The sequence below is a fragment of the Salvelinus sp. IW2-2015 genome, unplaced genomic scaffold (genome assembly GCF_002910315.2).
Source record: "Salvelinus sp. IW2-2015 unplaced genomic scaffold, ASM291031v2 Un_scaffold845, whole genome shotgun sequence".
Lineage (NCBI taxonomy): Eukaryota > Metazoa > Chordata > Actinopteri > Salmoniformes > Salmonidae > Salvelinus > Salvelinus sp. IW2-2015.
This window is the reverse complement of record NW_019942627.1, coordinates 262956-277780: the sequence shown is the minus strand read 5'-3', so window position 1 is coordinate 277780 and position 14825 is coordinate 262956. Positions and strand designations below refer to the sequence as shown.

The following is a 14825-nucleotide window of genomic DNA, read 5'->3' as shown; positions in this document are numbered from 1 at the left end:
GCCCTCCCTCCTCCCCTCTCCTCCTCTCTCTCCTCCCTACTCCTACTGACCCTGGGCCCTCCCCTCTCCTCTAGTAGGCCCGCCCTTTGACCTGCTATCGTGCGTGCCCCCAGGTCTGTCCATGCACACGATGACCGGCGCTCTGGGACCCCTCGCCATGCCAGGCTCAATCTCGGGACGGATGACCCTACACGGCATGGCCCCCATCGCTGTTCACGCCGTTCTCCTTGTCTCCAACCTCAACCCTGATGTGAGTGACCCTCCCCTCCCCCGGCACACCTGTAAACCCCCTCAACTCCTCTTTATTGTTTGTGCTCTTGCCAACGCCATTGCTCAATGTCAAGTTAAACATTTGGCATTACAATGAATGTTGACCTAATAGCACAAACAGATCTTGAACCAGGCTACAAAACTCTCAGAACATGCCACACACCAACCCGCCCAAAACAGACATAAAATACCACACTTTCCAGATAACTAAATGTTACTGACTTGGTGAGAAGGGACACTTTACAGATAACTAAATGTTACTGACTTGGTGAGAAGGGACACTTTCCAGATAACTAAATGTTACTGACTTGGTGAGAAGGGACACTGTCCAGATAACTAAATGTTACTGACTTGGTGAGAAGGGACACTGTCCAGATAACTAAATGTTACTGACTTGGTGAGAAGGGACACTTTCCAGATAACTAAATGTTACTGACTTGGTGAGAAGGGATATGACGTATGAACAGATAGAAGCTGATGTTAGAATCTAATGGTGCTTAGGGATACTTCTTGGTCAATATCATGTTGTCTTCTCTGCTGGGCTGCAATCATTCAAGAGTTTCATGTTAGTAGCTGCTCTCTCTATCTGTGTCAGCAGCAGTTGATGTCACGAGACACGATCTGTGTCCCAAATCCCACCCTATTACCTATGTAGTGCACTACTTTTCACCAGGGCCCACTACATAGGTAATAGGGTGGGATTTGGGACTGGGTAGTGGTGAATAGCTGGGTCTTATCTGATTCTCCAGCTAGATAAGCAGCATTAGGGATGGGCCGCTGCTGGCTGGCTGAGCCGTTGCTGGCTGGCTGGACCGCTGCTGGCTGGCTGGCTAGGCCGCTGCTGGCTGGCTGGCTGAGCCGCGGCTGGCTGGCTGTGTGTGATGATGATGATGATGATGCAAGGGAAAGGGAAGGTACATGCTTGGTTGGTATCTGTATCACCACACCACCGCCCCAGTATTACCTTCACTTGACCAGTTGACTGACTTCCTGTTTCTTCTCCCTGCAGAGCATATCACCACATGTACTGTTCATCCTATTTGGTAAGGCCATTTAGTAATGGGTTTGGTTGTCATTCACTGCATAGCTCTGTGTGTGTGGCTACCATGGTTACTGTGCCTTTTATGCTAACTGTGATTGGCTGATAAGTATACTTCCTGTCCTGTCTGTTTAGATACTGACATCTGCTTGTCATCCCACACCCCTCTATCCTTCTATCTCCCCGTAACTCTCAGCGTTATACAATGAAGGGAAATAATCTTGCTTTTGGCAATGTAAACATATGTTTCTCATGCCAATAAAGCCCTTTGCTTTGGCAATGTAAACATATGTTTCTCATGCCAATAAAGCCCTTTGCTTTGGCAATGTAAACATATGTTTCCCATGCCAATAAAGCCCCTTTTGAATTTAATTTAAATAATGTATGTACTTCACACTCTTCTGTCCCTCACTCTCTCTCTTTCTATCCCTTCCCTCTATCCCTTCTTTCTTCCCTCCCACTCTCTCATTCTATCTCTTCCCTCCCCACTCTCTCATTCTATCTCTTCCCTCCCCACTCTCTCGTTCTATCTCTTCCCTCCCCACTCTCTCGTTCTATCTCTTCCCTCCCCACTCTCTCGTTCTATCTCTTCCCTCCCCACTCTCTCATTCTATCCCTTCCCTCTATCCCTTCCCTCTCTCTCTCTAGGGGTGTATGGTGATGTGCATCGGGTCAAAATTCTGTTCAACAAGAAAGAGAATGCCTTAATCCAGATGGCCGATGCTACTCAGGCACAGCTTGGTGAGAGAACAGATCCCACTGTTACACTGAGAGAACAGAACAGATCCCACTGTAATACTGAGAGAACAGAACAGATCCCACTGTTATACGAGAACAGATCCTAACGTTTTAAAATAACTGAGAGAACAGATCCACTACTGTTTATAATGAGGAGAAAACAGATCCTACTGTTACAACAACACTGAGAGAACAGAAACAGATTCCAACTGTTACACTGAGACAGAAACAGATCCCCACCTGTAAAATACTGAGAGAACAGATCCTAACTGTTAAAATACTGGAGAGAACAGATCCTAATGATTTTAATAATGAGAGAAACAGATCCTACTGTTTACACTGAGAGAAACAGAACAGATCCCAACTGTTACACTGAGAAGAACAGATCCACTGTTTAATAATGAGAGAACAGATCCTACGTACCAAGATGTTTAATAGCTCGAGAAAGATCCTACTGTTTTAATACTGAGAACAGATCTACGGTTTTCAAATAGAAGACGACAATTAACTGAGAGAACAACGATGCTATGTTTTAACCACTGAGAGAACAGAACATGACCACTCGTAATTATACTGGACACAGTAATCTGAAGAACAATGATCCTAATTGTTCTAAAAGAGGAACCTTTCTAAATAGAACGCGATCAACGAAGAGAACAGATCCTACGTTTTAATAATAGGCAGAGAACAGATCCTACTGTTTTAAAATGAGAGATACAGCTTTGTAGGTTAACGAGAACAGATTACCTACTGTTTTAATACTGAGTAGACGATCCACGTTAATAAGATAATCGGAGTGCTAGTTTTGCACGTGAAAAATCTTCTTGATAGGGAATCTACTTATGAGAGTATACAGCCCCGAAAAGCTCCGCCTTGTATTACTAATGAAGAAGTCTAGGTTTCTGAATACTGAGAGAAGACAGATGTATCTAGGGACTATGTTTTAATACTGAGAGAAAGATCCTTATCAGAGCGATCCAACTGTTGTTTAATATGAGAGAACAGATGACCTACTGTTTTAATACTGAGAGAACAGATTACTGTTTTAATACTGAGAGAAAAGATCCTAACTGTTTTAATACGAGAGAGTGACAAGATCCTACAGCTGTTTTAATAATGAGGAACGCAGATCCTACTGTTTAAATACTGAGAGAACGATCCTCGACTGTTTAATAATGAGAATACCAGAAGATCCTGACCTGTTTATAAATTACCGAGAGCAAACGATCCTACTGTTATAGATACCAGAGCCAGATCCTACTGTTATTACAATAATAGAGAAGAGATCCTACGTGTTTTATACTGAGATAACAGAATCAGAGCTTGATTCTTAATACTTGAGGAACAGATCCTGAGCTGTTTTTAAGTATGGAGAGAAAGATCCTACTGTTTAATACTGAGAGAGATACAGATCCTACTGTGTTAATACTGAGAGAACAGAGCTCTGAGTTTGTATACTGAGAGAACAGAATACCACGTCGTTTTAATACTGAGAAACAGATCTACTTAAAATCTGGAGCTCTGTTTTAATACTGAGAGAACAGATCTACTGTTTTAATACTGAGAGAATCAATATCCTGACGGTTCTCCTGAGGAACATCCAGTTTTATGAGAGAAACAGAACCTAACGTTATTAATTACCGAGAGAACAGAATCTCACTCGTTAATTAACCGAGAGAAACAGATCCTACTGTTTAAGACCGAGAGAACAGATCCTACTGTTTAAATAACCCGAGAGAACGATCCTACGTGTTTATAAACCTACACACTGTTTATACCGAAGAACAGATCCTACTGTTTTAATACCGAGAGAAAGAGATCGCTACTAGTTGTAGACAGATACCCGGAGAGAACGATCCTAGCTGTTTTAAACAGAGAGAACAGAATCCTACTTTGTTAATAATCTGAGAGAAACAGATCCTATTCGTTTAAATGACTGAGAGAACAGATCCACTGTTTTAATACTGCAGAGAACGACAGATCCTACGTTAGTAATACTGAGAGAACAGGATCCTACTGTTTAATACTGAAGAACAGATACTACTGTTTATCAATACTGAGAGAACAGATCCTACCTGTTATTAATACTGAAGAGAACAGATCTACGTTTAAAATACTGAGAAGAAAAGACATCCTACTGTTTTAATACTGAGAGAAAATCCTAACTGTTAAACGAAGAAACAGATCCTACTGTTTAATACGAAGAACAGATCTACTTTTTAATACTGAGAGAACAGATCCAGTACAGTTTAATAACGAGAGAACAGATCCACTGTTTTAATACTGAGAGAAAACAGATCCTAACTGTTTTAATACTGAAGAACAGATCCTACTGTTTTAAATACTGAAGAACAGATCCTACCTGTTTTTAATACTGAGAGAACAGATCCTAGCTGTTTTAAATACTGAGAGAACAGATCCTACTGTTTTAATACGAGAGAACAGATCCTAACTGTTTAATACTGAGAGAACAGATCCTAACTGTTTTTAATAACCTGAGAGAACAGATCCTAACTGTTTTAATACTGAGAGAACAGATCCTAACTGTTTAATACTGAGAGAACAGATCCTAACTGTTTTAATACTGAGAGAACAAGATCCTACTGTTTATAAATACTCGAGAGAACAGACCTACTGTGTTAATACTGAGAGAACAGACCCTTTTACACTGAAGCACGTCCTCTGTTTTAAATGATGAGAGAACAAGATCCTAACTGTTTAAAAATACCGAGAGAACAGATCAACTACTGTTTTAAATAGCTGAGAGAACAGATCCTACTGTGTTTAATACTTGAGAGAGAACAGATCCTAACTGTTTTTAATTACTGAGAGAACAGATCCTACTGTTTTAAACCGAGAGAAAGATACCTACTGTTTAAATACGTTTTGGGATTTGTGGGGTTGTATCACTTGATATTCACAACATGCCTACCACTTTGAAGATAGCAAAATATTTCTTATGTGAAACAAAACAAGAAATAAGCAAAAGAAAACAGAAAACTGAGCGTGCCAGTAAACTATCCCCCCCCTCCCAAACAAACTTTGTAGAGCCACCTGTTTGCAGCAATTACAAGCTGCAAGGTCTCTTGGGCGTATGTTCTCTGTAAAGCTTGGCACAATCTAGCCACTTGGATTTTTGCCCATTCTTCAAGGCAAAAACCCTGCTCCAGCGCCTTCAAGTTGGATGGGTTCCGCTGGTGTACAGACATCTTTAAGTCATACCACAGATTCTCAAGTGGATTGAGGTCTGGGCTTTGACTAGGCAGTTCCAAGACATTTAAATGTTTCCCCTTAAACCACTCGAGTGTTGCTTTAGCAGTATGCTTAGGGTCATTGTCCTGCTGGAAGGTGAACCTCCGTCCCAGTCTCAAATCTCTGGAAGACTGAAACAGGTTTCCCTCAAGAATTTCCCTGCATTTAGCACCGTCCATCATTCCTTCAATTCTGACCAGTTTCCCAGTCCCTGCAGATGAAAAACATCCCCACAGAATGATGCTGCCACCACCATGCTTCACTGTGGGGATGGTATTCTAGGGGTGATGAGAGGTGTTGGGTTTGCGCCAGACATAGCATTTTCCTTGATGGACAAAAAGCGAAATTTTAGTCTCATCTGACCAGAGTACCTTCTTCAATATGTTTGGAGAGTCTCCCACATGCCTTTTGGCGAACAACAAATGTGTTTGCTTATTTTTTTCTTCAAGCAATGGCTTTTGTCTGGCCACTCTTCCGTAAAGCCCAGCTCTGTGGAGTGTACGGCTTAAAGTGGTTCTATGGACAGATACTCCAATCTCCGCTGTGGAGCTTTGCAACTCCTTCAGGGTAATCTTGGTCTCTTTGTTGCCTCTCTGATTAATGCCCTCCTTGCCTGGTCCGTGAGTTTTTGTGGGCGGCCCTCTCTCGGCAGGTTTGTTGTGGTGCCATATTCTTTCCATTTTTTAATAATGGATTTAATGGTGCTCCATGGGATGATCAAAGTTTCTGATATTTTTTTATAACCCAACCCTGATCTGTACTTCTCCACAACTTTGTCCCTGACCTGTTTGGAGAGCTCCTTGGTCTTCATGGTGCCGCTTGCTTGGTGGTGCCCCTTGCTTAGTGGTGTTGCAGACTCTGGGGCCTTTCAGAACAGGTGTATTTATATACTGAGATCATGTGACAGATCATGGAGACACTTAGATTGCACACAGGTGGACTATATTTAACTAATTATGTGACTTCTGAAGGTAATTGGTTGCACCAGATCTTATTTAGGGGCTTCATAGCAAAGGGGGTGAATACATGTTCACACATCACTTTTCTTCTTTTTTTTTTGAGAATTTTTTGAAACAAGTCATTTTTTTCATTTCACTTCACCAATTTGGACTATTTTGTGTATGTCATTACATGAAATCCAAATAAAAATCTATTTAAATTACAGGTTGTAATGCAACAAAATAGTTGATTTAATGGTCTTATGTACTACAGTTGATTTAATTATATTGTGTACTACAGTTGATATAATTATATTATGTACTACAGTTGATTTAATTATATAATGTACTACAGTTGATTTAATTATATTATGTACTACAGTTGATTTAATGATCTTATGTACTACAGTTGATTTAATTATAGTATGTACTACACTGGCTTTTATGTAGGCCTCCTGTTAATGTCAGATGTCCTTGAGTGCCCTAAAAGGTGTCCGCCAAATAAAAAATATTACTATTTTATTATTTATGTCCATCAGTCTGTACCGTGTCTGACTCTTCTCCTCGCCTCCCCCAGCTATGTCCCACCTGAATGGCCAGCGGCTGCACAGTAAGGTGATCAGAGTGACCATCTCTAAGCACCAGACGGTCCAGCTGCCCAGGGAGGGACAGGAAGACCAGGGCCTCACTAAAGACTTCAGCGGCTCCCCGCTACACCGCTTCAAGAAGCCTGGATCCAAGAACTTTCAGAACATCTTCCCTCCCTCTGCCACCCTCCATCTAATCAATATCCCGTGAGATTCACTATACCTCCTTCCTCCCCTCTCCAACTAACCTCCCTCCTCCCCTTCTCCAATATACCTCCCTCCTCCCCTCTCCAACTATACCTCCCTCCTCCCTCTCCAAATATACTCCCTCCTCCCTCTCCAACTATACCTCCCTCCTCCCCCTCTCCAACTATACCTCCCTCCTCCCCTCTCCAACTATACCTCCCCTCTCAACTATACCCTCCTCCCCCCTCCAACTATACCTCCCTCCTCCCCTCCAAATATAACTCCCTCCAACCCCCTCTCCAACTATACCTCCCCCTCTCCAACTATACCTCCCTCCTCCCCTCTCCCAACTATACCTCCCTCCTCCCCCTCTCCAACTATACCTCCTCCTCCCTCTCTCCAAATATACCTCCCCCTCTCCAACTATACTCTCCTCCTCCCCCTCTCCAACTATACCTCCCTCCTCTCCATATATACCTCCCTCCTCCCCCTCCTACAACTATACTCCCTCCTCCCCCTCCCCAACTATACCTCCTCCCTCTCTCCAACTATACCTCCCTCCCCCCTCTCCAACTATACCTCCCTCCTCCCCCTCTCCAACTATACCTCCCTCCTCCATCTATCCAACTATACCCCTCCTCCCTCTCTCTCCAAATATACCTCCTCCTACCCCTCTCCAACTATACCTCCCTCCTCCCCTCTCCAAATATACCTCCCTCCTACAGTATACTGTAGAGGCTGTAACTCCTGCCAGTATACTGTAGAGACTGTACTCCTACAGTATACTGTAGAGACTGTACTCCTGCAGTATACTGTAGAGGCTGTACTCCTGCAGTATACTGTAGAGGCTGTACTCCTGCAGTATACTGTAGAGGCTGTACTCCTGCAGTATACTGTAGAGGCTGTACTCACTTGCAGTATACTGTAAGGCTGACCCTGCAGTATACTGTAGAGGCTGTATTCCTGCAGTATAACTGTAGAGGCTTACTCCTAGCAGTATACTGTAGAGGCTGTACTCCTGCAGTATACTGTAGAGGCTGTACTCCCTGCAAGTATACTGTAAGAGGCTGTTACTCTCAGTATACTGTAGAGGCTGTACTCCTGCAGTATACTGTAGAGGCTGTACTCCTGCAGTATACTGTAGAGGCTGTACTCCTGCAGTATACTGTAGAGGCTGTACTCCTACAGTATACTGTAGAGGCTGCAGTATACTCAATATGGCAGCTATATGTCTACAGTATGCTACTACCACAAGAGGTATCACCAGTTGAAGGAATAGTTGAAGGGTAAAAGAGGTCACGTCTAACGCTGTTCCTGTGTTTCGTCTCCCCTCCCACCGACAGTCCATCTATAACCGATGACATCCTGAAGGAGCTGTTTGCCGGGACTGGATACACAGTCAAGGCCTTCAAGTTCTTCCAGTACGTTCCCTTTCTGACACTTTACTTCCTCATTACTTCAGCATCACACAAAGGACAAACTGCACTTGACTTTTGAAGACAATTTCTCTGATGTTCACAGAGATCACGTTTGTAGTTTTTAATTTAACTTTTATTTAACTAGGCGGGTCAGTTGAGAACAAATTCATATTTACAATGCCGGCCTACACCGGCCAAACCCGGACGACGCTGGGCCAATTGTGTGCCACCCTATGGGGAATCCCGATCACGGCTGGTTGTGATACAGCTTGGAATCGAACCAGGGTCTGTAGTGACACCTCTAGCACTTAAAGGCAGTGCCTTAGACCGCTGCGTCACTCGGGAGCCCTCCAAACACTGTACTTGTGCACGTGACAATAGAAACTTGAGTGTCGGCTCAAACGCAAAATGACCTTTTTAACCCCTTGGGTTGATGCCAGCGCTCCCGCGGAAATCTAAGTAGCATAATAAAATCCCCATAAAAATATGTTAGTTAAAGCTAGAGATATCTTTTTTTTGTGTGCATTGGATGGATCTCAATCCACCGCATCTGCCGATGAAGGCGACGAGAGTTGGAGCTGTGTTTGAGCTACACACTAATATGTCCCCTATGTGGAAAGGTGAGACTCTCAGGAACACGTAAGTCTGTTGTTTTGCTCTGGGACGCCCACAGGCCTCGTCTGAAGATCCCGTGGTACCAGTTGAAAAAAAACGAATGGAATTATTGAAAAAATATATATATACTTCAAGGGGTCTTAAAAAGTCAAATAGCTAAATTATCCTTGCTATGACCTTCTTAAAACAATTCCATATAGATTCGTAGAACCCCCTCCTCCATCGGCTTACACAGTACTTAGACAGGGCTTAGACAGGGCTTACACAGGGCTTAGACAGTACTTAGACAGGGCTTAGACAGGGATCGAACCCGGGTCTGTAGTGATGCCTCTAGCACTGTGATGCAGTACTTTAGACCGCTGCGCCACTCGGGAGGCCCCCCCGCAAATTGATTTTAACAAACAATTGGTTCCCCCCCCAAAAATTCAGCCCTCCGTTGAATTTCAAAATCCCGATGTGGCCCCTCAAGCCAAAAAGTTTACCCGCCTCTGGCTTAGACTGTTTAGTGACAAATACATGTAAAACATGTTTCCTGATCTTTCTTATATCTCTCGGATATAGGACAGACACTTCAGAACAAACTTCCTTTACATTTTTTTGAGGGGGGAACTATCTGTTGTTCCATGTAGTGAATCTGTTATTCAAGGCATTTATATGGGCTAATAGCAGTAAGGCCAAATACAATTTTTCCTAAAATATATACACTACCGTTCAAAAGTTTGGGGTCACTTAGAAATGTCCTTGTTTTTGGAAGAACAAAAACAGGGAAGATCAGATTAAAGGATTGTTTGTCTAGAAATCAATTAGGCAGAGACAACTAAAGGTGTTAACCCTCCACATCTATCTGTAATTGCAAACAAAGGTTTCTGTACCAAATATTAAGTTCTGCTTTTCTGATGTATCAAATACTTATGTCATGCAATAAAATGCAAATTAATTACTTAAAAATCATGGATTTTTGTTTTAGATTCCGTCTCTCACAGTTGAAGTGTACCTATGATAAAAATTACAGACCTCTACATGCTTTGTAAGTAGGGAAACCTGCAAAATCGCGCAGTGTATCAAATACTTGTTCTCCCCACTGTATATATATACAGTTGAAGTCGGAAGTTTACATACATCTTAGCCAAATACATTTAAACTCAGTTTTTGAAGTGCACCAGTCCCTCCTGCAGCAAAGCACCCCCACAACATGATGCTGCCACCCCCGTGCTTCACAGTTGGGATGGTGTTCTTCAGCCAAACAGTTATATGGCCAAACAGTTCTATTTTTGTTTCATCAGACCAGAGGACATTTCTCCAAAAAGTACGATCTTTGTCCCCATGTGCAGTTGTAAACCGTAGTCTGGCTTTTTTATGGCGGTTTTGGAGCAGTGGCTACTTCTTTGCTGAGCGGCCTTTCAGGTTATGTCGATATAGGACTCTCTGGTGACTCTGGTGACTCTCTGGTGACTCTCTGGTGGCTCTCTGGTGACTCTCTGGTGACTCTCTGGTGGCGCTCTGGTGACTCTCTGGTGGCTCTCTGTGACTGCTCTGGTACTCTCTGGTGGACTCTCTGGTGACTCTCTGGTGACTGCTCTGGTGACTGGCTCTTGGTGGCTACCTGGTGACTCTCTGTGACTCTGGTGACTTCTGGTGACTCTCTGGGTGACTCTCTGGTCGTGCTTTGGTGACTTCTCTGGTGGCTTCTGGTGACTCTCTTGACTCTCTGGTGACCTCTGGTGACTCCTCTGGTGACTCTCTGGTGGTCTCTGGTGGCTCTCGTGACTCCTCTGGTGACTCTGGCTCTGGTGACTCTCTGGTGACTGGTCTCTGGTGGCTCTCTGGTGGCTCTCTGTGACTCTCTCTGGTGACTCTCTGGTGACTGTCTGGTGGCTCTCTCTGGTGGCTCTCTGGTGACTCTCTGGTCGACTCTCGGTGACTCTCTGGTGACTGGTCTGGTGGCTCTCTGGTGGCTCTCTGGTGGCTCTGGTGGCTCTGGTGACTCTCTGGTGCTTCTCTGGTGACTCTCTGGTGGCTCTCTGGTGACTCTCTGGTGACTCTCTGGTGACTCTCTGGTGGCTCTCTGGTGACTCTCTGGTGACTCTCTGGTGACTCTCTTTACAGACTAGAGTAAACAATGTGTAATTCAGAGCCGAGGGAACATTCAGAATAGTGATTCTCGGTACATACTCATGATCTTGAATGAATATCCCTTTGCGGATCAATGAAGTGTTATTGATTAGTGCTGTCTGTCCGTCTCAGGAAGGACCGTAAGATGGCTCTGATCCAGTTGGGTTCAGTGGAGGAGAGTATCACCTATCTTATCCTGTCTCTCTGTCTGTGTGTCCGTCTCAGGAAGGACCGTAAGATGGCTCTGATCCAGTTGGGTTCAGTGGAGGAAAGCCATCAGGCCCTGATCGACCTCACAACCACACGACCTGGGAGAGAACCATCACCTCCGCGTGTCCTTCTCCAGAGCACCATCTGACCCGCCTCACCCAGCGACTCCACCCACCCCGAGGGCCTCGCTCCTGGACTGGGCTAACCCCATGCCCCCCCCCCCCCAGCCCCTGTTGGGATTGAAAGGACAGAAACACCCACTTTACTTAAAACAAACAACAGACAATTAACTAGTTTAGATTATATTGTTGTGTAATAGACTACTGTAACGCAAGGCCTTCAGACAGAGACTGATATAGAGACAGAGCTAAGTAGGCTGGAAGGAGCACTGGTGATTGATTCAGGGCAGAGAGTACAACGGTGATGTGGGCTGACATGGTGCATCCTTTATCTGGCATTAGAGGACCTAACCCAGGAAGACTAGACCCTAACCCAGGGAAGACTGAGACCCAACCCAGAGAGAGACTAGACCCTAACCCAGGGAGAGACTAGACCCTAACCCAGGAGAGACAGACCCTACCGCAGGGAGGGTATAGGAACACCCTAACCAGGGAGAGACTAGACCCTAAACCAAAGGGAACTAGACAACCTAACCAGCGAGAGTAGACTAACCTAACCCAGGAGAGAAGTAACCCACAGGTGGAGAGTAAACGCTAACCCAGGGAGACCGACTAGACCCTAACCCAGGAGAGACTAGACGCCTGAAACCCAGGGAGAGACTAGACCCTAACCCAGGAGAGACTAGACCCTAACCCGGAGGACAGATACCCAGAGAGATGACCTAACCAGAGCCTAACCTACCAGGGAGAGGACTAGACCCTAACCCAGGGACGAGACTAGATCCCTGACACCCAGAGGGAGAGACCAGGACCAACCCAGGAGAGACAGACCCTAACCCAGGGAGAGACTAGACCCTAACCCAGGGAGAGACTAGACCCCAACCCAGGGAGAGACTAGACCCTAACCCAGGGAGAGACCCTAACCCAGGGAGAGTCTAGACCCTAAACCAGGGAGAGAGATACTCAACACTCCTGGGAGGCTTCTGCCCAGTCTGTCACCCTGTCACCCACCCAGCCACTGACCCACCTACAGTCCCAGAGTGAGACTCTTCTAGCTGGGCTGCATTGTTACAACTGAAGACCCTTCCTCCGTAACCAACAGCACACCCCCGTTATGTGGTGGTGTTCCGTGGACGTCGTGTAGCGTTAGACTGGCTTCTCTTCAGTGGGATGACTTATTAACAGATGATTTACCTGATGAGTCTGAGACACTGGTCCATTAACAGGTATCGTCACGGATACGGAGAAAGGGCGGTTGGCTGATGAAGCTGGGTGCCAGTAGCGACCCTCCTCCTGACCAATGAACTGCCTCCATTTTAAGTAGCGTTGGAATGTTGAGCGAGGGGGACCGATGATCAGGCCCCCTCCTCTGTGACATCATCACGGTGCGACACTGAGTCTCAGAGCAGCTCAGCTAAACATGACCGCCACACCACTCAGATCACCATGACAACTACACGCCTGTTTTGTTTTGTTTTACAGTGTATCAGTGGTTTTCATTGAAATGTAAACAGAAAGAAAACCGTTCAAAGCAAAATGGGCAATCTTTTTGCACCTTAATTTATCTGTTTACTGTGCAGAGTCCTTGGACCAGACCAGGAAGTACAGTAGACTACAGTACAGTAGACTGCAGTAGAGTACAGTAGACTACCGTAGACTACAATACAGTAGACTACATTAGAGTACAGTAGACTTCAGTACAGTAGACTACAGTAGACTAGAGTAGAGTACAGTCAACTACAGTAGAGTACAGTAATGACCTGTGAATAATAGGCAAAGTAATGGTGAACTTAATTGCTTTTATTTGGCCCTGTAGATGAGGTCTATTTAACTGTAGCTGAGGTCTATCAACCTGTAGATGAGATCTATTTACCTGTAGATGAGATCTATTTACCTGTAGATGAGGTATATTTACCTGTAGATGAGGTCTATTTACCTGTAGATGAGATCTATTTACCTGTAGATGAGGTCTATTTACCTGTAGATGAGGTATATTTACCTGTAGATGAGATCTATTTACCTGTAGATGAGGTATATTTACCTGTAGATGAGGTCTATTTACCTGTAGATGAGGTCTATCTACCTGTAGATTAAGTCTATCAACCTGTAGATGAGGTCTATCTACCTGTAGATGAGATCTATTTACCTGTAGATGAGGTATATTTACCTGTAGATGAGGTCTATCTACCTGTAGCTGAGGTCTATCAACCTGTAGTTGTCTATCTACCTGTAGATGAGGTGTATCTACCTGTAGATGAGGTCTATTAACCTGTAGCTGAGGTCTATCTACCTGTAGATGAGGTGTATCTACCTGTAGATGAGGTCTATCTACCTGTAGAGGTCTATCTACCTGTAGATGAGGTCTATCTACCTGTAGATGAGGTCTATCTACCTGTAGATGAGGTCTATTAACCTGTAGCTGAGGTCTATCTACCTGTAGCTGAGGTCTATCTACCTGTAGATGAGGTATATCTACCTATAGATGAGGTCTATCTACCTGTAGATGAGGTGTATCCAGGTCAGATCAGCCTGAACCAGGCTGGACCACACCAGACTGCACAGCTTTGCTGGATGAAAGCCTCTCTGCTGAGAGTGGTGGGCATATGAATGTGAATACTGGGGGCATCATTAAAAAACGCCACCCTATTCCATATATAGTGCACTACTTTTGACCAGAGCCCCCATAGGGAATAGGGTGCACTACTTTTGACCAGAGCCATATTCCCTAAGGGCCCTGGTCAAATGTAGGGCACTATAAAGGAATAGGGAGACTGTCTGTCTGTCTGTCTGTCTGGCTGGCTCCCATAACGATGGTCTGTCTGTCTGTCTGTCTGGCTCCCATAACGATGGTCTGTCCCACCCCCTCACCTGTCTGTCCTGTCTGGCACCCACCCATAGACATTGGTCTGTCTCACACACCCACCCATCACCCCAACCACTTCACATGTAACAGATGGTTCCTGTTGTCTGGCTCCCATACATGATCTGTATCTGTCTGTTTGGACTTCAAAGTAACGAGGTACGTCTGTCAAATGGCTTCCCTAAGTAAAGGATCTGTCTGCCTGCCCTGTAACGATGGAGATCTGTCTGGCTCCCATAACGATGGTCTTCTTGCCTGCCTCACACAACAAAGTACGATCGGTCTGTCCTGCCTGGCTCCCGTAACGATGGTTGTCTGCCTGGCTCCCATAACGATGGGCTGTCGATAGGAAATACGTGGACCTGCGTGTTAGCCCTGATCGACCTCTGACCCATTGATCTCGAGACCCTTTAACTAAATTTATAAATGTTTCTGGGCTTGGCAACAGAAGACAAGAGCTATGTTTTGGTGTTCTCCTCTT

General features: G+C 44.8%; 1 protein-coding gene across 1 annotated transcript in view; it reads left to right on the top strand.

Annotated features, from left to right (window-relative positions):
* Nucleotides 1-11856, top strand: part of LOC112069008 (polypyrimidine tract-binding protein 3) — a 39030-nt gene extending 27174 nt beyond the window's left edge. The window contains 7 exon segments of the mRNA XM_024136262.2: nucleotides 114-250; nucleotides 1280-1313; nucleotides 1958-2050; nucleotides 6815-7031; nucleotides 8354-8431; nucleotides 11381-11450; nucleotides 11452-11856. Of these exon segments, the coding sequence (XP_023992030.2) occupies nucleotides 114-250; nucleotides 1280-1313; nucleotides 1958-2050; nucleotides 6815-7031; nucleotides 8354-8431; nucleotides 11381-11450; nucleotides 11452-11655 (833 nt within the window). The 3' untranslated portion in view covers nucleotides 11656-11856.
* The last annotated feature ends 2969 nt before the right edge of the window (nucleotides 11857-14825 follow it).